At 34.4% G+C, this 24,356-nt stretch overlaps 1 protein-coding gene and 1 long non-coding RNA gene across 5 annotated transcripts; one reads left to right on the forward strand and one right to left on the reverse strand.

Moving 5' to 3' along the window:
* Positions 1-5,266: 5,266 nt before the first annotated feature.
* Positions 5,267-21,430, forward strand: LOC146906683 (B3 domain-containing transcription factor VRN1-like). The gene is made up of 4 exons (XM_085730298.1): positions 5,267-5,347; positions 6,346-6,805; positions 7,062-7,186; positions 21,122-21,430. Exons 1-4 carry the CDS (start codon positions 5,267-5,269, stop codon positions 21,428-21,430), a joined length of 975 nt encoding a protein of 324 aa, XP_085586424.1.
* LOC146906684 (uncharacterized) lies at positions 16,972-20,376 on the reverse strand. Of its 4 annotated transcripts, none has more exons than XR_015020517.1 (4): positions 20,107-20,376; positions 18,575-18,651; positions 17,470-17,901; positions 16,972-17,377 (listed from the first exon to the last, which is right to left on the reverse strand). It is a non-coding gene; the product is annotated as an uncharacterized LOC146906684 (long non-coding RNA). The 4 variants fall into 4 exon arrangements; XR_015020515.1 differs by having other exon boundaries at positions 16,988-17,689; positions 17,788-17,901; XR_015020514.1 differs by having other exon boundaries at positions 16,988-17,901.
* Positions 21,431-24,356: the final 2,926 nt, after the last annotated feature.

Below are 24,356 nucleotides of genomic sequence, written 5' to 3' on the forward strand. Positions count from 1 at the left end.
GAAAGAAAGAATGCTAAAGAGACAATAATTGTGAGACGGAGTGAGTATTTGCTTGGACTTGAAAATAATTTGCTTAGTACTTCCTCCATTTCAAAATATAAGCAAAATTCACTTTTTAGGTTCATTCATTTAATGATGTATGTGGTCCATATTATGAACCACATACATCATTAAATGAATGAACCTAAAAAACGAATTTTGCTTATATTTTGAAACGGAGAGAGTATTAGACAGTTTCACCATAAGAATCTCAATATAGTTTTCAAAAAGGATACATGCAACGTGTATCAAGATGTAAACGGGATGATCATGTCTAGACAGATGACCTCAGATAAAATGTTTGTCATATTTGCACCAATCATTATACCATTATCCTCGAAGATAGCAAAACAATAACATGCTCATTGATGGACAATTTAAGTAAGTGTACCAAATCGTTATTAAGTAATAAAGTGATAAGTTATTATTGTATTCACGGAGATTGTTATTCCAACTAGGCAACAAGCAATACTTATTTAAAACAGAAAATAAAAATAAATAAATAAACGAGGGGAGTTTTTGCAAGTTAAGTCTAATTGCGCATAGCAGTAGTGATTTACTGGTTTTGATTGAAGAATGTCAGAGGCGTTGCTCTCTATTTAAACTTTGCATATTTTCAAGAAAAATAAAACGTTAGACATTCAAGAGTAAAAAACATAAAAGTTTTGGTCTATTAAAAAAAGTTAAAAAAAAAATAAAAAGTTGAAAATGCTTTAATGTCTAGTAGGAGTCCATAGGTTGACAATCAAACTCCAAGTTGTTTTATTAGCCTACTTCCCAAATATATACCATATACCAAATAGATAGTAATTTGAAATAATAGAGGTTGAATAAAAAAAATAGCATGCAAGCGAATGACATCCAAAATATGAATTTTACAATAAAAAAAGTTAAACAAATGACATCCACACACTATCAAAATAATCCACACGAGTGAAGCTGTACAACATCTTTACTCTTTACATAAAATTTCTAATAATAATTTATTTTGTTAACTCAACAAAATACATCTGTATTTTGCAATTATCAAATCCTACCAAATGACAAAAGTGAAGGGTATTGAAATAATGAATGATGAATACAAAAATAGCATCAAAATAAATGACATCTAAAAATTAAAATTTAAGATAAATGTATTAAGCAAATGAATCCAAAAACGAAGAAAACTATTCATCAAAATATTGAGACTACTTCTAGGTGGCTGAGGGGTGGCTAAATTGTGTTGGGTAATCACATCTATATTTCTCACAATTTACTCCTGCATCCAATGTGTAACTTTAATGGATAAAAGAATACACTTAATTGGATTAAGACCAATCACACAAGTGAAATGAATATCAATCTTCATTGAAAATCTTAAGACATTAGATATACGGGTCATCTCACTTTTATGTTTCTCAATATCCACTCTTGCATAGAATGTGAAATTTTTACTCACTTGACACAGTATTTGTGTTCCACCACCAAGAACTACTCCCCACAATGTTGAATCAGGATATCATACCATCGCTATACCTTATAGTGGAGCCAACATTGATGTGGATCGACACATTGAAGAAGGAACAACGATAAATGAGAATGATACTACATCTTCATCCCAAATTGTATTGCTTAAGTATGATATTTTTTTTTCACTTATTTGTTAATCAACTTCCATTGTTTATTTCTCTCCAAAAAAAAAAAAAAACTTCCACTGTTTATCCAATTTTTGGCTTTAACTGACTCTCAATATATCATAATATTCTCTCCCTCAGCTTTGATGAAATTCTAAGCCATGTTTGGCACTTTAAGCCATGTTCGACACGAGTGTCCATATTAATTAGTACTAGACCATCGACCCGTGCTAACGCACGGGTCATATGGAAGGTAATATTTGACGGTAATAGGTAACAAAATAGTTTAGATGAATGTCATGATTGTCATATAGTATTTCATAATATTAAGAATCATAGACATTGGTACTGTACCATAACATAATTTTTCATGACATCGTCCTTGATACCGTAACGTAACATCATATGTTAAGTACAAGGACGAAGCTAGGTACTGATGAAAAGGGGCAGCCGCCACCCATGAAATATATAGGACCCCTATAGGACTCATGTGCATATTAACCGTTCGCCACCCATGCTTTCATATCCACTTGATTCACTTATACTAAATTTTATTTTTTTAATTAAAGGTCCACTCATGTTCTCTTTTTTCTTACCATCCACTCATATTATTTTATAATAATAAATATAGCATATTGAATTGATCAGTCTATTAAGTTTTATTCCTATTTCCAAGTAGAAGCCAACAACATTTGGGAAATTAGGGGAGATAGAGACACCCTAAATCATACATTCAAGAACAATTATATTCTAAAGTTGCAATTTCTAAAAATTTCAAGTACCGCCACACCTCAAGATTTAGTAGTGTATATATTTGTTATTGTTTATCTTGTAAACAAAGTAGGAGCAGGGAAACAAAATAGGAGGAAACTGTTATAGGATGGACTCCGTTTAGTAAAAACAAAGTAGCAACGATGAGTTGAAAATAGGAGCAATGATTATAGGATGAAACATTTAGCATCCGGGTTAACTTTAATAAATAAGAGATAAGAGATCTCTCCGTTTGAAAATAAGATTTTGATTAAATTGATTAAATTAATTAAATTAAATAGGTTTAATTAAACATGGGTAATACAGTAAAAGTAAGCTTAGAATTTAGGTTAAAATTAGGGTAACAGTTAGTGTCCAGGTTAACGTTAATAAATAATAGATAAGAGATAAGAGATCTCTCCGTTTGAAAATAAGAATTTGATTAAATTAACTAAATTAAATAGGTTTAATTAAACAGGGGTAATACAGTAAAAGTAAGCATAAAATTTAGGTTAAAATTAGGGCAACAGTTAGCGTCCGGGTTAACTTTAATAAATAAGAGATAAGAAGATAATAATAATAATAAGAAGAGAAAGAGTAGGAAGCAGATAAGGTTAAACCAGAAAATAAGCATTAGGGTTAAAACAGTAAATCTATGCAATAAGTTTAGGTTAAAATTAGGGCTAAAATATTCACCCGAGTTAACTTTTATATATAAGAAGATAAGAGATAATAATAATAATAATAATAATAATAATAATAATAATAATAATAATAATAATAATAATAATAATAATAATAATAATAATAATAATAATAATAATAATAATAATAATAATAATAATAATAATAAGAAAAAGAAGAGAAAGAGTAGGAAGCAGATAAAGTTAAACCAGAAAATAAGCATTATGGTTAAAACAGTAAATAATAGGTTTAGGTTAAAATTAGGGCTAAAATATTCACCAGGGTTAACTTTTATATACTCCCTCCGTTTCAAAATACATGTCCATTTTTTGCAATGTGCACTATTCACTTGACTTACTTTGACCATATTTTTTAACTAATCTATAAATACAAATATTAGCATGTAAGATGTTGTTGGATTTGTCTCGACAAATATATATTTTCAAAATATTAAATTTTTATAATTTTTTACTTTAGATAATTAAAGATATTAACAGTCAAAATTGTGCATTGGCATGTGTGAAGTGATTGACTTGGACATGTATTTTGAAACGGAGGGATTATAATATAAGAAGAAGGGTGGATTCTAGGATGAGGGTTCAATGAAGTCCCTCACCGGTGTACCATTTTATTTAACCGTTGGATTTAATAAGTTCATATTGTTTCATTATATGTGACCACACTGGATTTAAATTTAATAACTCCTCTCTGCAACCAATTCTCTCTCTCATGGCAGATTTCACCGCCGCATACTGAATGGAAAGTAAAATTAAAATAAGTTTAGGGAAATTTTAAGAAAAAATATTTGAGGAATGAAAAGGGATTTTGACAATAACTGTCGAGGAATTCAATTAGGAAATTAATTTCAGATGAATATTTATAGGAATTAGAGAAAAGAATTCCATTGTAGTTTTTGAGTATTAGTCCCATATGAATTGTTGTTTATCACGTGAAATTGATATCTTCTACCCATACACTACCAGAGCATGGTTATCAATGGGCAATGGCCAAGAAGAATGAATCATTAATTTGAGACAAAACGAAGGATAATATTTACATCTAAAGGCAAAATGATAGGCACTTGTGGGGTTTATTGTGTGAACTCAGGAGTAATTTATATGTAGCGGGGGAGCAATCAGAGCTCCGGCAGCATGGTTATGGTTCGGAGTTCAGTGAAAGGAGATTTGTCAGACAAGAGAGAATTGGTTGCGGAGAAGAGGAATTAGATCCAGTGTGATCACTAATAATTAGATCTTATGGTCTTATTAAATCTAATGGTTAGATAAAGTGGCACACCGGTGAGGGATTTAATTGAGCCCTCACCCTAGAATCCACCAAGAAGAAGATTATAAAAAGAGACGGAGATTTCGTAAAAAAAAAAAAAAAGGACGGAGAGAGTATTACATAGAGAAACTGAATTGGGTTGGTAGAAAATTACAAACTTTTAAAAAGGAAGTTGCCTCACTGACTTTAGGCTAGGTTTGACCTATCACAAAAGAAAAGGAGTCATATGTGTTGTCTTTTGACCTCTTGAGTCCTTAGGAATAACGCCACAATAAGCAAACCTCTCTCTATTCTTGTTTGTCAGGTTTGTTCTCTTACATACTATGCGGTTTTGATAACTGGTGAGTCCTCAACCTTTCCCCTTTTTCTGCAATTTTTTTTTTTATCTTTTTCCGTATCAAGTTTAGCGCAATTTGTGTTATATACAATAATCATTGACTTGGTTTCTAGTGTAAAGATTTGTGATGCTTTTGTTTACCCGTTGATGTGTTCATATGTCTCTTTCAATGCATGATTACTAGCCTAGAAGTTGAATGATATCATGTGTGCATTTGCCTCTTTCAATTAAAACATGAAGATTTTAGTGATGATTATTAATTTTGGTTCGTTTATTTAATTGGACAAATATGAGTTAGATATAACAATATGATATATAATAGAACATGACAGTGATATCCATATATTTGGCTGCTAATTGTTTTAAGGTGAAATTCATATTAGTACTAACAAATCAATATCAAGCATTTCAAATGAAAAAATAATCCAAATTTCTCCAGTGTCCACAATAATGCAAAAAGAAGTTGTTTGACATTCTCTTGACTATGATTGTCATCTAAACTTCATTGCAGCACTCTCTCATAAGGTTATTAGTCATCTAAGGCAAATTAAGCAAACACATGGCTACTGAATTTTCTGAGGTGAAGCCAGTACACTTTTTCAAGATCATACTTACCCAAAGCCTTCAGGAAGGAAAGCTTGTAAGCCCTTGACTTAGATTCTTTGTTCATGTACTTTATTATTTATTTTCTTTATTTTGTGAAAACTAACAAATAATTAATGTGGGTATTATAGTATGGAGTAGCATGTATCATGATGTTTTGAACCACCAAAATGGTAGGGGTAATTGTTATAAGTGCAATCTAACAGATTCTATTTGTATATATGCATTCTCTATTTGTACTTTATATCGAAAACATACTGTCTAAATTAAATAATGTATATATGATAATTGATTTTACATACTGTCTAAATAATTGATATTACAGATGAAAAAACAATTGGGTCATTTTGGAAAATAAAAACAGTTGTTAAAAATGTTATTGATAAATTCAACTATGTTTGTAAATAATAGTTAATTAGTTAGAATTTAACTAGTTAGTTCGTTGGTAACGTGTGAAGCAAGTTACCACACTAGGCTTATAAATACTTAGTTTTGTAATTAGTTGAATAATCTCAATTCAATCTCAATTTATAGTTTTACAATTCAATCATCTAAACTCTCTTCATTCTCATCACAAAATAGAACTTATGATATCTACTAGAAACATTCTAAACTCTCTCTTTCTCTCTCATCATTGAGTGTAAGCATCAAGCTTGCACCAACAAATTGGTATCAAGCCTTTGGCTCTTGTGCGTATAGGTCAAAAAAATTAGGGATCGAATTCTCATATGTTGCAGTGATGAATGGTGGAAACGGTATTCCAAATTCACTTCCCGTTCTTGATGGCAAGAATTGGGAAAGATGATATAAAACAAATGAAATCTTTGGTTGGCTTTCAAGATACTCTCGATGTGGCAACCCAAACTGATGTGTTTAAGCTGGGCTGGACAACAAATCAGTGGCCAAATGAAACTATGAGCAAGCTGAGCTGGACTCTTCGGGTTTACAGATCTATAAAATTGATAGATATTACCTAAAGTAATGCAAAATAATCATATAATCTCTCTCATTCATATTGGTTGAATTAATTGACAGGAAATCCCAAGAAAGTTTGTGGAGAAATATGGAAAAGGCTTACCAAAAGCTATATGTTTGAAGACTCCAAATGGTGGGAATTGGGAATTAAATTTGCAAAAAAATGATGGCAAAATATGGTTTGAGAAGGGTTGGAAAGAATTTGCAGATTTTCATTCTCTATCTGATGGCCATCTTCTAGTGTTCAGATATGAAAGAACCTCTCATTTTAAGGTACAAATCTTTGATAAGAGTGCCTTGGAGATAAACTACCCTTTCAAAAGAGTCGAAGCTAAGAGGGTCTCCTCCAATAGTCAAGGAAATAAATCTCCGAATTGTGAAAATTGTACATCATCTCAAAAGAGAAAAGCCAATTCAGCTTCTAAATTTCTTCAATTATGTGAATTTGGAAGCAGTAGCGATATTAAAACTGGGAAATCACAAAAGGTAGATGTGCATCATACTCACAAAAAGTGCGAAGGTAAAATATTTTTCGTCTTCATTGTCTCATGAAAGAGTTTAACATTGTAACTTTGAGAGACGTTTCAAACCCTCTCGGACTCAGAGTATGTTGTAAAACAAGCTTTAGTGTCATTTTACTTAATAATATAATTCCCTCTTTTTCAATTTCTCTTTTAAAAGTCTAGTAAAACATGTGCAATCGGCAAACATTTTGATTAGGTTTGAATTTTTAGGAACATGAAAAATCATAATGAAATGGTGTCCATTTTTTGCAGGGAAACAAGTGATTACTACTGCCAAGAAAGTTACAACTCTTGAAAGAGCAAAATCTTTCAAAACCTGCAATCCATCCTTTAATGTTGTCATGGGTGCATCATACGTTGGATGCAATTTTGCTCTGGTAAGCTGCATAGAAACATTTGGGTTGTAGATCATAATTAAGAAATTAATATTTGCTTAAGGAATGAGGATAATATTTGCTTTGTATACTGACTTGTGTAACAAGATATTGACACACACATATGTCTATTGAAATATATTATAAGAAATATTATAATAGAGTAACATCATGATAAAATCTGTGTAACACCCATACCAGACGTATCTAGAAAGTCTAGCACGTGTGTTAATATTAGTACTGGATACATTAAAGATTTACAACATAAATTACACTCGAATGAATATTTATACAACAAATTGCGTTCGCCCATAAATCACATAAACATCACAACTATACATATATAATTTCATCCTTCAATATCCAAAGCATCCTGCAGCGACACGAACGCACACTTGCCGAAACACTCATCCGACTTCAAGCTTGCATAGCGTCCTGCTTATTTGAAACAAATAAGGATTGGGATGAGACATAATGTCTCAGTGAGTTCCCCTAAATCCTAGGCTATAGGTAACCTCAGGGGAAACCTACGGTCACCACGTGTCTACAATACAACCTGCCGGTTGATTATACGTGTGTGGGGACTTGCTTTCTTAGACGGCGGTGCTTACTAGGGCCGTCTTAATTTTCTTAACTTGTTATAGGCTTCTCTGCTATACGTGTCATGGCGGTGAAGGGGGAACTAAAACCGCATTGCCAAGAATACACTCTAAGCATCAAGGCTCTCTTAAACTTCTATCATGACACGATTCTAAACCGGACGATTAGGGGTAACCTAAGATCGTCGTCGGCATATCTTTCTTTACTTGCTTCTACTTGCTTAATATGTTGTATCTACAACATATCATCTCTTATCACCTAAGTGATTCTTGCTATTTTACTACTTCTTGACGAACTACGCCAAGTCTCTACTTGTTCTTGACGTTCTACGTCAAGGCTCTAAGACATAACATAAACATGTATAATGGATATGCATAGTTAGCTTCATTGATTATGTTAGCGTGTAACAAACAACTTATCTGAGTTCATTTTACGGATTAGTCCCGAGTGGAGTAACCCCGGAAGCTAATCCCTTACTACCGGTGAAGTGCTTAGCAAGCGCGCACCGGACTCCCTTAGTGAACGTGCGGGTCCCTTACGGCTTACCCCATTCCCCTTGGAGAACCTTTTATATCCAACCTTGGAAGGTATATAAAAGACACGACACTTTAACTTAGTGGAATGCGGCTCCCTTTCGGCTTAACCATTCCCCGAGGGGAACCCCTTGAACCCAACCTTGGAAGGAATTCAAGAGACATAACACTCTTATTATAATCTTGGTCTTATGCATGTATGAAGGTTAAACCTAATCATACTATCTCTTTTACCTCGGATCCTTGAACGATCCCACTAGAGGTAAACTAAAGGCTTGCTTAATTTACTTTGTGAATGGATATGAAATCGATTCACGTCTTGCCATACTCGAATGGCCCTTGCTTCTTTAAGAAGATAATACTCTTAAAATATATATGCGAAGAGCTTAAACTTCACGTCTTATCATTCTAAGGATTCTTGCTAACTAGCTAGTTCTCGACGACTATGTCGAGGCTCTAGTTTTCCCTTGCTTAATGAATAACTTGCTACCCGAATCATGACTTGTTCTCTCATATGCCACGCCTTACTAACATGCTTAATACTTGCTTCATTTCATCATAATCTTACTTTCATTAATCATCATTTAGGACCTTGGTTTGAGGAGTTTACTTTTATAAAAGACTGCACGAGAAAACCCGGAACGAAAATACCGAAACTGCCTGAGACGAGCAAGCAACACCAGAGGGCATTACTTGCTCGCCTAGGCGAGTAACATTACTGGCGAGGCGAGCAACTGCTTGCCATGGCGAGTAGGAGGCGAGCAGAACCCCCAGTTCGGCCATCTAGCTCGCTGTGGCGAGTATTAGCTCGCCGTGGCGAGTAGTGACAGTCCAGAACCCCTAAAAATGGTATTTTTGAACCAAAAACCTCAAACCAAGTGTCCCTAAGTGTTTACGAACATATTTGATCATAGGAAACTTGTAAAACATTCATTTGGCAAGTATTAACATGTATAGCAAGCATGGCATAGAAAGGGGTAATTTTATTCATACATAAAACCTAGAATTGATCATAGCTTCATACTTTCTAATAAGGACATAATCATAATCCCAAAGGGTAGGAAAACTAGCTATGGAACTCACCTAACAAGTTTCTTGAGACTTTCCAAGCTTCCAAGCCCAAACATCAAAACCCTAACTTGATTCTCTTGCAATCTAAGCCCATGCCATTCAAACTTGTCATCATTTTCTTGCAAACCATGACACCTTATCAAGATCCAAACCATGCTCCTAACATCACCCTCAAAACACATAATCAAACCTTAACATCAAGAGGAATTCTTTGTGAGGAAGGATAAAAATATCAATCCATTCAACTTAATATTATTACCTTGATCATGTAGAGACCATTCCTTGTACCAATTTAGAATCCATCTTCACCATACATCAAACCCTAGTTTTCCAATCACTTCTTCAAGAGGAGAAAATAGAAGAATCAAACACAATACACACTTCCTTAATCTTAAGTGACCATAAAGGAACAAGTTTGGAACTTACCATGTGAGGATGGAGTGTCATGAAAGATTGGTAAAGAGAGAAAGAGAGAGAGGCGTGAGGGATGAGAGGAAAGGAGAGATTCCAACAAAACTCTAGCTTGCATACATCTCTATGATCTTGAAGAGACATAGATCAAAGCCTTGCCTTGAGGGAAGAAGATTTGATAAATTTGTGAGGTGGGAAGAGAGAAAAGAAATCGATGGAAGAAGAGAGAAGGAAGAGAAAGCTTATGCCAAAACCTAGAGAGAGAAACACAAAAGGAAAATGAGATATTTTGGCCCCAACTTGCTTAAATATCCCTTTTCGTGAAATTACCATTTTGCCCTTGCCTCAAGCGTGTTTAATACAACACTGATACTTTATCCGTATTAAGCTGACATGTCATGAATTATTTTCTGTTAACTTACTTTTCCATGAATTTAATTCCTCTGACACGATCAACGGGTAATATACCGATACTGACGGGCGAGATATTACATTCTACCCCCCTTAAAAAAATTTCGTCCTCGAAATTTAGATATCGGCTACCAATCATCATGACAAAAACTTATCATCTTAGGTCAAAGCCATACTTATTCTACACGTACATTCCCAAGAGGTTCATCATTGCTTGTGTTCGTCTTGTTTCTTGATTCACATACATAAGCATATAGCTTTCTTAATCTTAATATCCCTCAGAAATTAGAGTTAACTTGTTACATCATGATTCACATGCTCTTGAAACTTTCTAGTAATTCCACTTGCACATACGTTGAATACTCTTAACACAATTCCGTGTATCCCGTAGGATATTGGCTTCATACTAACATTGTCATTTCCATAACATGTGCATACTTTCAAGTACCGCCTCTTGTTGAATGCTAACGATACTTGTTCTAGAATCTTTCTTAAAGAAATTTTTCTTAAGTTCTGGTATACGAGTTCTTGGAACGAATATACACATGACTAAAAAGATTTTACCATTTCCAAAACTGATTTGCGTAATGGTACCACAGAACCACCGGACGAGTTCCTATATTTTGAAAAAGATTTCACAACTCGCCCCAAACTTGTTCACGACAAGTTGGTCCTGAAGTTTGTACGTCTTAAGTGAGTTTACTTACGACGTATCTTATCAGTTCCGAAAATGGATAATTCCATGAGTTTTAAAATAAGCATCGTTCCCAAGTTCCTTAATACCAATCTGAGCTTTTAAAAGTTATAAAATTATGGCTTGACATATCTTAACAAGTATCGTTTTCACTCATCAAGTATTGCATCCAAAGGTACGAATCTCATAACACACTACTCAAAAGTTGCTTCTCTCTCATGATAACATGCTTGACTTCGAAGATGAGCTATTCCCTTTTTAACCGATATACGTACTTGCAATACCACTTACATATCCGCAAGAAATCCCTGAACCTCTTGACATTAACTTGTTCCGCTTCTTCGAAACACTAAACTTGAATCTTCAATTAATCTCTTCAAGTATTTCTTGAACATCACTACCGTTTTCGAATACCGGTAATCATACTTTATGCCTCAATCATTACTTGAATCACAAGAGGAAACCTTCTGATCCTAACATGTTTTCCACTATCATTATTAATGCATTCTTGACCAATTCATATATGACAACTCTTGCCTTTCTCATCTTACCTTGGAGGAGATACATACTTAAAACTTTTACTTTAGCCAATGCCAACTATATAATCATCCATACTTACTTATCACATCGAGAAATCCTTGCTTGTCTTATGATGCTTCCTGTTAAACTTGTGTTACCAACCGAATATTCTTCACGAAAATTCTTTCATACTAATATTCCATGTTCCCTGATTAACGATTAGTTCCCATGGCGCTACTCTGATTCCCACCGGTTGGCTTAAGCCATTACTCTAATCCGTTAGAGCAATTGAGACTTCAATTCATGCTTATCACTTTATTATTTACTTCTTGAAATCTTACATGTTGCAACCAACGTCACAACCTTACACTTGTCTGGTAAATTCAAATCTCATAATAACTTATCTTATGCTCATAATACTTGACTTGGGGGTAAACCTTACATTTCTGCTGGTTGGATTTACCTACTGAGGTATACATAACTTACTTGAACTTGTTTCCGAGAAAACTCGAATTCCTTTAACAAACTCACCTAGCACTTGAACATGTCTTCCTTAAACATCTAGCCTGGTACCTTCGCACACTATATTTTGCTTAATCATACCAATGCTTGCTCGTTGATTTTCCTTTTAAAGAAAACTTCGTAAATTAACGCACGGGTCATTGACGTTGAAAAATTTTCTACTACATAAATTGAGTTTAGGCCCCGACCGTTGCTCTAAAATCATAGAACGAGTTGATAACACATGCGTGCCATCAAACCTAGACTCTAATAAGTCTAGTCCGCTCTACGAGTGTCGTAGCAACCCGGTTCCTAGAAAATCTCGTAAATTTTCAAAATATCATCCTCAATTACCCATACGTGTGAATCTTTTTAAAATCCTTTAAACTTTATAGTTCAACTTCATAATGAGCCTTAGCAAGACAATTAAGCAAAACATAGGTTCGAGAGATACGTCATGATTCCACATAACTTAGCACCACTTTAACTTCTTACTTTATACCTCATGCATAAACATCCATGACTTTCCTTCTAGATACCAGAACTTCTATACTCTTGATCTTGGTTCGTTCTTAACTCTTGACACATTAACTCCCAAAGTTACCTTAAACCGTATCGATTTCGTTGATGGTTGCCCATGCCTTTTTCCCTGGAAATCTTAGGATGTGATATGCATTGGTTACTTGATGTCATAAAAAGATTTTTGTCACATAAAAGATTATTGTGAAGACATCTCTCCAATAGTCATTGCAAACCATAGGAACGAATTGGTAGAAAACGGAAAGTTTCGTCCCCGGCTTGCTATTGGTGAGCTTCTCCGACTCTATTTCCAGAAAACATTCTTTACATAAAGTTTTTATTCTCAAGTATACAATGCACATCATTCATTCCTATCATCGTGAAATATTCTATTACACATGCATGGCAACATCAACCTTTTTCGATACAATTCTTGGCACGTCGGAAACTAATGCCTTAATCCTGATAACATAAAACTTTCTCTTGAATCCTTAACTTCCGCCACTATGATTAACTTACCTCGTTACCTTGGCACTTACGCAACATTCAGAGCATACATGTCCTTAACTTCACTCACTTATTGCTATTCCTGAGAGCCTGCTGACTCCGTCGACATATGTCAACTTCTCACTATCTTACAGCCTTGTTCTGACATTCCAGAATATCCTAAACTCGTTCCAATAACAAATCTTACCGAACTTTCTGTCATGCTTAGATATATATATATATATATATATATCCATCTTCCTCACTTACGGGTACATGAAATATTGCTAACATATTACCCGACATTGTTGGAACGTTCCTTCTTAACATGTCTTACATTCCCGGAGGATTCACACCACTACTAGATTAGTTCACCGGCCACCTTTTGGCACGATCAAACTACTTCATCACATACTTCGTTCCTCCTGGGTCCTATTCAGCTCTCAGGCATCTGTCCTAATCGTCGAATGTTAAATTGAGTTGATCAGGCTCAACTAACAACAACAACTAGAACATTTACCCGGAACCCAATGGTCCCACTACCTTGGTTGTAACATTAATGACCCAAGGCACGGTCTGAATCGACCTGCTCTGATACCAAATGTAACACCCATACCAGACGTATCTAGAAAGTCTAGCACGTGTGTTAATATTAGTACTGGATACATTAAATATTTACAACATAAATTACACTCGAATGAATATTTATACAACAAATTGCGTTCGCCCATAAATCACATAAACATCACAACTATACATATATAATTTCATCCTTCAATATCCAAAGCATCCTGCAGCGACACGAACGCACACTTGCCGAAACACTCATCCGACTTCAAGCTTGCATAGCGTCCTGCTTATTTGAAACAAATAAGGATTGGGATGAGACATAATGTCTCAGTGAGTTCCCCTAAATCCTAGGCTATAGGTAACCTCAGGGGAAACCTACGGTCACCACGTGTCTACAATACAACCTGCCGGTTGATTATACGTGTGTGGGGACTTGCTTTCTTAGACGGTGGTGCTTACTAGGGCCGTCTTAATTTTCTTAACTTGTTATAGGCTTCTCTGCTATACGTGTCATGGCGGTGAAGGGGGAACTAAAACCGCATTGCCAAGAATACACTCTAAGCATCAAGGCTCTCTTAAACTCTATCATGACACGATTCTAAACCGGACGATTAGGGGTAACCTAAGATCGTCGTCGGCATATCTTTCTTTACTTGCTTCTACTTGCTTAATATGTTGTATCTACAACATATCATCTCTTATCACCTAAGTGATTCTTGCTATTTTACTACTTCTTGACGAACTACGCCAAGTCTCTACTTGTTCTTGACGTTCTACGTCAAGGCTCTAAGACATAACATAAACATGTATAATGGATATGCATAGTTAGCTTCATTGATTATGTTAGCGTGTAACAAACAACTTATTTGAGTTCATTTTACGGATTAGTCCCGAGTGGAGTAACCCCGGAAGCTAATCCCTTACTACCGGTGAAATGCTTAGCAAGCGCGCACCGGACTCCCTTAGTGAACGTGCGGGTCCCTTATGGCTTACCCCATTCCCCTTGGAGAACCTTTTATATCCAACCTTGGAAGGTATATAAAAGACACGACACTTTAACTTAGTGGAATGCGGCTCCCTTTCGGCTTAACCATTCCCCGAGGGGAACCCCTTGAACCCAACCTTGGAAGGAATTCAAGAGACATAACACTCTTATTATAATCTTGGTCTTATGCATGTATGAAGGTTAAACCTAATCATACTATCTCTTTTACCTCGGATCCTTGAACGATCCCACTAGAGGTAAACTAAAGGCTTGCTTAATTTACTTTGTGAATGGATATGAAATCGATTCACGTCTTGCCATACTCGAATGGCCCTTGCTTCTTTAAGAAGATAATACTCTTAAAATATATATGCGAAGAGCTTAAACTTCACGTCTTATCATTCTAAGGATTCTTGCTAACTAGCTAGTTCTCGACGACTATGTCGAGGCTCTAGTTTTCCCTTGCTTAATGAATAACTTGCTACCCGAATCATGACTTGTTCTCTCATATGCCACGCCTTACTAACATGCTTAATACTTGCTTCATTTCATCATAATCTTGCTTTCATTAATCATCATTTAGGACCTTGGTTTGAGGAGTTTACTTTTATAAAAGACTGCACGAGAAAACCCGGAACGAAAATACCGAAACTGCCTGAGACGAGCAAGCAACACCAGAGGGCATTACTTGCTCGCCTAGGCGAGTAACATTACTGGAGAGGCGAGAAACTGCTCACCATGGCGAGTAGGAGGCGAGCAGAACCCCCAGTTCGGCCTTCAAGCTCGCTGTGGCGAGTATTAGCTCGCCGTGGCGAGTAGTGACAGTCCAGAACCCCTAAAAATGGTATTTTTGACCCAAAAACCTCAAACCAAGTGTCCCTAAGTGTTTACGAACATATTTGATCATAGGAAACTTGTAAAACATTCATTTGGCAAGTATTAACATGTATAGCAAGCATGGCATAGAAAGGGGTAATTTTATTCATACATAAAACCTAGAATTGATCATAGCTTCATACTTTCTAATAAGGACATAATCATAATCCCAAAGGGTAGGAAAACTAGCTATGGAACTCACCTAACAAGTTTCTTGAGACTTTCCAAGCTTCCAAGCCCAAACATCAAAACCCTAACTTGATTCTCTTGCAATCTAAGCCCATGCCATTCAAACTTGTCATCATTTTCTTGCAAACCATGACACCTTATCAAGCTCCAAACCATGCTCCTAACATCACCCTCAAAACACATAATCAAACCTTAACATCAAGAGGAATTCTTTGTGAGGAAGGATAAAAATATCAATCCATTCAACTTAATATTATTACCTTGATCATGTAGAGACCATTCCTTGTACCAATTTAGAATCCATCTTCACCATACATCAAACCCTAGTTTTCCAATCACTTCTTCAAGAGGAGAAAATAGAAGAATCAAACACAATACACACTTCCTTAATCTTAAGTGACCATAAAGGAACAAGTTTGGAACTTACCATGTGAGGATGGAGTGTCATGAAAGATTGGTAAAGAGAGAAAGAGAGAGAGGCGTGAGGGATGAGAGGAAAGGAGAGATTCCAACAAAACTCTAGCTTGCATACATCTCTATGATCTTGAAGAGACATAGATCAAAGCCTTGCCTTGAGGGAAGAAGATTTGATAAATTTGTGAGGTGGGAAGAGAGAAAAGAAATCGATGGAAGAAGAGAGAAGGAAGAGAAAGCTTATGCCAAAACCTAGAGAGAGAAACACAAAGGGAAAATGAGATATTTTGGCCCCAACTTGCTTAAATATCCCTTTCGTGAAATTACCATTTTGCCCTTGCCTCAAGCGAGTTTATTACAACACTGATACTTTATCCGTATTAAGCTGACATGTCATGAATTATTTTCTGTTAACTTACTTTTCCATGAATTTAATTCCTCTGACACGATCAACGGGTAATATACCGATACTGACGGGCGGGATATTACAATCTGATTAGATTATTATTATTTATAAAAAAAAAAATATACTATTGATACATTGTAGTTAAACACATTTAAAAATTTATCCTTTTCAACAAGAACTTTCACTAGTGCAAATCAGGGATACAAGACCTGTTTTTTGGAGATTTAAAACCTGTTTTTGAACCGGGGTTATATCAGCGGGTGTTGTAAGTTTGACATATGACACCTGTTTTTTAGCGGGTATAAAAACCATTTACCATAACTGTTTTGTAAAAAAAAAAAGGTGTGATATGAGTATTTATCACACCTTTTTTACACAAAAACATGTGTGAAAACAACCATGTAACACCTTTTTATTAGTAGAAAACAGGTGTGAAATATGACTTTTTATATAAAAAAAATTACATTATGGCAGTAATAATTGCCATTTTTTCAAAAAAATTAATTGGTTAACTGATGGAAATTAGATACACAATAACATCTCAATAGCCCAAATATAATATAAAATATCAATCTAATGGTACAACCAATTAAAAAAAATTACTATTAAATACAACCATTCGACATTTTTTTTTTTAAGAATCCCATTGAAGACAATATTACAATAAAATACAACCAGTCAGGACACAAACATAAACATAAATCAAAATTTACTCCATAACACCCTCATTAACTTATAACCTATAGAATATCAGCTCCTCCAACACTAAATCCACTATCCACAAGTTCCTCCCATACATAACTAGTAACACTATATAAGTCAACGCTTATTGCTCTTACCCATGACACAACCCCATGCTTCACATCCCACAATCAAAACGTCCCCTCCATTCCGCAGCCTCCTAATTTCACCTTTCTTGCTCCTAATGCCAAAGGCCTCGACGACCAATGACCCAATTCATACTTGAAGCTTGTGTATTTTGTACTTAATCATTTCCAATGAAATCAAACTGAAAACACAAAATTAAACAAAACACAGCACATAACAGCAAAAATAAGGAATGATAGTGATGCAAATAAAGCTCTAGGATATTTCACCTACCTCAAACTTATGAAACTGACCCATGAGAAAAGTGTGATACTTTTTCAAAAATTTCTCTGCTTCTATCTTTGTAACAATCCTTTTTCTTCAAGGCCAGCAAAATTTACTAAACAATACAACCATTACTTCCACAAAATGTACAAACTTGTAAATGAGGGACTGTAACAGAGAGCAAGGGAATCACACCAGCACATGGCAAACTTGTAACTGAAGATGAAAACTTGTAAAATACAAAGAGATGTTATAAAGATGGAGAAAAGAAAAAAGTATCAACATGATGCTCTTAAACATGTTTTAATAATGAAACCAACACCATACCTGAATGGAAATCACATGATAAAAATTTGCAAGAGTTTCTATGACTCCCTTGTAAAAAAGAACATATAAATTTCCACTTGTTTAGGTAAGACCCGGATGTATCAGATGCTTCATCTGCTGGAAAAAAAAAATTACACATAAAGAAAATGAAATAAACGAAGTTTGATTCATGGTTTCTTTGGCTTTACCTACCTTTGAGATAAACATGTAAGTAGTTAAGTACCAAAGTTACAGATCATAAAGTATGCTCCTAAAAACAAATATGATCTAAATAGCGATATGAAGCAAAAAAGCAGTGTTGAATCCAGAGCAAACTAACAATAATAGCAAGAACAATTTTTTTTGAAAAAAATAGCAAGAACAATTTTATATCTGAAACTTCATTTATTCAACCCCATACCATACACGGCTGCGGGAGAGGGGGATGGCGAATTGGTGTTGAAGAGAGACGAGGGTTAAGAGAATAGGAAGAGTAAATTTATAATCTCCACACATCATAAAAATTTTGTTTATAATTTAGAATTGTATCAAATTCATACTCGCGATCAGAAGCAGTTACACATGGAACATAAATCAAACGGCAAACATGTGCCTTTTCATTCGAAGGACTACCTACTGCAATCAAGACCTTAAAAATCAAACAAGAAAATGAAATCAATTTAAGCTTTAAAGCTAAATTCAATGTCAATTCAAATTAAACTAAACATGATTTAGCTGACAAATCAGGAAAGTCAATTCAGAAGAAGCAGCCATGGTTTTCATCTAGGAGGATGAGTCTCTAGCTTACCTCTTCTTTTGGTCTCTATGAAAATGAAATCTATAATGGTCTTTATGAATATGAATTCTACGAGCCATGATTTTCACCTGCACCATATCCAAGAAACCACTTAAAAGCATTCACAATTACATAAACCATAATACAAACCAAATCATGTGATTCTAAGAGCCATGTACCAACATGTCTACACAAGTTATTCTAATTTACTTTATCAATACTCATAATATTTCACAGATTCATGAATATGAATAAACCTCATTATAGTGGCGACATCATTAGTTCAGCATACATCATTAAACTTTTTTGACTAAAGCATAATACTTTATTAATTAAATTTTACATTCTATTACTCAACAAAATGCCAACTGTAGCAACCTGGTCCAAACAACAACAGAAACTCAGCAGAGAACAACTGAGAATAAAACCCTGACAAACCGCTCACCCCCTATTCAAACAATCCACCGGATCCCATTCCATCACCTACCTAATACTTATCATTCTAAACCATACACACCGCAAGTTTATAATGATAACCATGTCATCCATTATCTTAATATATCCTAAAATCATTTAAAATCCACTCTCACACACTAAATATCTCCAGTCATGAGTCATATTCACACTATTAATTATGCAAAAAAGAAAAAACTCAACTATATAAGACACAAAACACATCAAATAATCTTGGGGAGCGGAAACGGAGCCGCTTCGGAATGGAAGCGTCAACTGAAAACAAACAATCAAAAGAGAATGGGGAATGGGGTATTATGGTTGCATGCCAATTAAAAACAAACAAAAATAAAATGTAGTCGGAAGCAATCGATTAGACTTAGTTGTGGATTTCATCACAGCCAAAAGAGATTTATTCATATACAATTGAACTACCAATTCAGAAATTCTACTAAGCAATCAACTAGTATTCAATTATTGTTTGGTAACATATGCAATATCTAGATTTGTTTTCATATCTGTGTAAATTTTAGGTACAATTAACTTAAATTATCAAATAAAGAACCTAGTGAGGCTTTGCAATATCTAAATATGTTTTCTTGTTAAATAACACTTCAACCGTTAAAACAGACTATTATATCACTACCTTAGAATAATAATCACCTATAATCTGTAAAATCTGTTTACATAAAATATTTCTTCTAAACATGAACTTTACAACCCTTGCATATTATCTATCTAACAAAGTATTAGATCGCAAATGTTTTCACTTTAATAACTATCAATGAACTCGGGTCAGAATAGAACACAAGCAACATGAGCAATTTTCAGCTAAGACTACAAAAATTGCCAATACCATATGAAACATCAAAACCCTCACATCAATATGGTTACCTAAATCACTCACATAAAACTATTTTTTTTCATTTTCAATAAACCAAAAATTGTTAATTTTTTCACAAAGACACCATTCTTAACAGAGCTTCAAAAGTGCAAATGACCATGACCAAGGGAAAACATAAAAAGTAAAAAACACAGCGATTGCAAAACTAAGACAGAGTAAATTGGACATCGATTGAAGAACTTAATACCGTAGGACGAGAGAGTTGACTGCGAAACTGGACAGCGATTGCAAAATATGGAAATCGCGAGAGTTTGATTGAGAATCGATTGAAGGCTTTGATTGGAGAGGGGTAGTTCGATTGAAGGGTTTGATGGCATGGGAGAGAGGAATTGGAGAAGCAAAACTAGAAATTGATTGAAGGGGTTGTACGTGGGATTTGAGAATGGGTTTTAGGTGAGATTGGGATAATTGAAGCCACCGGAGATCGATTGAAGCTTCTTGATGAGATTTGAGAATGGGTTTCTTTTTTTAATTTAAAACGTGAGAATTAGGTTGACAATTTCAATTATATAAGAGATAATTATAATTATAATTATAATAATAATAATAATAATTTGTTATATGGTGAGAGTATTATAATAATAATTTGTTATATGGTGAGGGAAAAAGTATAATTATTTGTTACATACCGTCAAAAAAAAAAATATTTGTTACATATAATTACAATTATTATTATAATTGGAGTGGAAAATAATGCAAGTGGTAGAGTTTTAGTTGGCACACTACCAAAAATATTAAGGTAACACTACAAAAAAAAAAAAAAACAATTTAGTTGGCTTAAGTTTGGATGTTACCAAAAAAAAAGGTAGATATGATGGTGTTGATTTGAGATATTAGAGTATTCTTCTTCAAAGGTCTCCGGTTCGATTCTCTCATGTGTCAATTTTAATAAACTAATTTAATTTCTTCAAAAAGAAAAATATATTTCACACTTTTTTTTAAAAAAAAAAGGTATAAAATAATATTTACAAGTTTGCCACCTTCTATTTTTTTATATTCAACACCTGGTTATTCTTAAAATTAGGTTTTGAAGGTTACCACTAAAATTGAAATTCTTGATATATTTACAAAATTGCCACCTTAACTCTATTTCACACCTCTTTTTTATAAAATAGGTATAATATAAAGAATTCTTATGTCAATTTTGCACTAGTGTTTCTAGTATTTATTCATTAACATCTTCCTTTTCTTTTGCTTGGTAGACTATACCATCCATGTTTGGTAAGACACACTTCGATTTAAATACGGATCCAGGAGATATCTATTTTGTGTTAAATGGGAGTAATTGGTCTGCAAGGTACCTAATCAGGATGACCCCTACAGGACTAAGATTTGAACTCTCAAGTGGATGGAAAGCATTTGCAATTGACAACAACTTGAAAGTTGGTGATGTTTGCAACTTTGAACAGATTCCTAGTACTAATATGGCCTTCCACGTTCGCATCTTTAGAGACACAGACAAAGACAAAGACAACACAAATTGTTCAAAATCTCAAAGTAAGATCAATTGAGTGAAGCTTAATCAACAATGGATATAAAGTATAGTCTATAGTCCATGTTTAAGGAACACTGCTATCAAATGAAAACACTACTAAGCCGTTCAAATTTTTAAACTAATATTTTGCATTTCTAGACATCACTTGATGATATATGCTCTTTTAAATGAATTACTATGCCTTTTCATTAGGGTTGGCAATGGGCCAAACCAAACTTTAAAATAGTTCAAAACTTGCCTCTGGAATTAATTTGAACTAGGTTCGAGAACGTGTATTGGATTGGGATTTTAAAAGATTATTTTGGCAAACAAAATCCTGCAGATTTTAAAAGACTTTGTGTGATTGTATTGATTTTAAAAATTACTTTTTTAAAATTACTTGTTGCAATTAAGATTTTGAACACAAGATTTTAATGGATTTATAACGCAAATTTGTAAAGATTTCAATAGACTTTATGAAATTTTAAGATTTGAGAGGATCACGTGGATTCTTAAGAAAAATTTAAAATGTCAAGAATGAATGAAAAAAATTGAATTGACTAATAATAATAACAACAAGTTACTCGAAATAAAAATAAAAAAATATTAACAAAACGTTGCAAAGTACTGTAAGGTATACAAACAACAACAAAACAATCTGCTAAATAATAATAATTAATAATTAGAAGGAAAAAAATCGACTTAAAAAAACTTAATATTTACTATGAATGTAATAACTTAAAAATTTGGAACGTGTACAAGAAAAGGGCTTGTGAATAAGCATGGTGAATAGGGAATAACAGTAGAATAATAGCAGTGAGGGCTTATGAATAATAACAAGAAAAAGGTATGAGTGTTGTATGAGACAAGAACAAAACAAAAATTATGGGAGTCTTCAAAAGTCTCAAGGATATTTGTGAGATTGTTGAATGACCATGTTATGTGTATTTTTAGCTAAAAAGCCTCACAAACTCCATTCCATAAAAAAATCTGTATACTTTTGAATACCATGCACCTAGGACTTGCAAAATGCACCCAGGGCATATGCAACAAGGCAAATGCGCCTCAAGCATATTCCATGCGCCCCAAGCATATGAAAATGCAGGGGTGCAATCGTCATTTTATTCGTTTATCTGGGTTTAGCCCGCGTTTTTAGCCCAAACCCAGTTAGAAAATCTCCACTATAAATATTATCCTTTCTCATTCATAATTTCTCATTTAGAACTGTAGCAGTTCAAGAGGAAGGAGACTTTGGAGCTTAAGGAGAGAATCTATCTTCTCCTTGATTTTCTAGGGTATGTTTTTATCTTTAGTAATTTGTTTTTAGTTACCATGTGTAACTAAATCTTTTTAGGTTAGAGTTCTAAGATGAACCTCTGTATATTTTTGTTGGATATTTATTTAATATAATATGTTGTTTATTTTATTTTATTTATTCTTTTGTTCCCTCTTAAATTTTATTAGGATTTAGTTTTATTTCTGTGAGAGGTGCAACCATAGATTAGGTACTTAGGTTGTGAAAGGACCTAATATTGATATCACTAACTGAATGTTTATATCTTGATATTTATATCCTTTTATTGATAACTATCTATCTAGGAAGCATGTGATTATTAACTAGTCAAAGATATTATAGGAATTGTTGACCCTAGATGTAGGTACCTAGTGGACGATGCCCATTGGGTCGTGTGGTGCATTACCGAATCTAGGAATTAGATGGTTGGTAATTAAGGTAACAAGCACCTAGCTGTCCGACTTAAAGCTCTTTCATAATAAGACCATTATCTTGAAATCCTTAGTAAGGTAGACGTAGATTAGGGTTGCCTGTTTGTAGAACTACTATGTAAGCGTAGAGAGAGTGTGTTATGAGTGTCCTAATATTCATAGATGGGTAGACCTAAAGGAACCTTGGCCTTCATTGCCTTGGGAAACACTGGAAAGCCAATATAAAGTTTATCTTTCAATTACCTTTGAATTAGCAAGACCCCGCACGTAAGGATCACTGTGCGATCAGCAAGTGCAGTTAGCCATCGGAGGGATAAACTTGATAAGGTACCCACTGGATGATGCCCATCGGGTTGGGTGGTGCCTTACCTAAATAGGAACTCCTGGCGGCCTCATCACTGGTATAGTCTACCTAAGATAAATAAACGCGGCATTTATATTGCTTATTATCTAACAACGTATATACAGAGGGGATTCGAAGAATCCTAACCTCTGCTTATACTTTTCTGCAACAAAAACAGGTAAATTCGCTCTGTTATATCGTCAAACTTACAAAAATAAGTAACAAGAATTGTTCGGACGAAAGGACAATCTCTGTGGATACGATACTCTACTTATCACTTTATTACTTGATGAAAACGACTGGTACACTTGCCATTTTTCAATTACGCTAATCATAAAAAAGTACATCAGTCTCCCACGTTCTCCATTGCTGAAACCGCTTCTCTTTGAAATTCACATCTTCCCGCCTCGGATGCAAGTTGTTCGACTTCTACGGTTTTGCCTCCTTGACTTGCACCTTGTCGAACTTTAAGGCATTTAGACCTTTTCGCTCTTAGTCAAAGTCTTGTCGAACTCCCACTGTCAATAGACTTAAGGAATGCCACCAAACATACATTCCAGTAATCATAGTTGGACCCATCCAAAATAGATGGTTCGTTAACTTGTCCTAATTCCCTTTCCATAGTACCGAAAAATATATTCCCTAGAGCCATCTAGAAACAGAACAGGGTGCATGCTCTGATGCCAATTGAAATTCTGGCACGCATTAAAGATGTTATATACGATGTCAAGACGGGTGTGATGTCAAGAAAGATGTCAAGACATCGTGATAACACAGATAACAACCAACAAATGGAGATAAACGATACATGAAGTAAAATAACACAAGTTGCTTGTTAACTCAGTTCGATGAAACTTTACCTACGCCTGGGGCTACCAAGCCATGAAGGAAATTC

This window comes from Medicago sativa, chromosome 7 (genome assembly GCF_051527215.1).
Source record: "Medicago sativa cultivar Bolivia chromosome 7, Bolivia_mono, whole genome shotgun sequence".
NCBI classification, from domain to species: Eukaryota; Viridiplantae; Streptophyta; class Magnoliopsida; order Fabales; family Fabaceae; genus Medicago; species Medicago sativa.

Coding starts and splice junctions, on each gene's coding strand:
- LOC146906683 (XM_085730298.1), top strand. CDS start 5,267: ATGGCTACTGAATTTTCTGAGGTGAAGCCAGTACACTTTTTCAAGATC. Junction 5,348..6,345: donor GCCTTCAGGAAGGAAAGCTT/GTAAGCCCTTGA, acceptor ATTAATTGACAG/GAAATCCCAAGAAAGTTTGT. Junction 6,806..7,061: donor TACTCACAAAAAGTGCGAAG/GTAAAATATTTT, acceptor CATTTTTTGCAG/GGAAACAAGTGATTACTACT.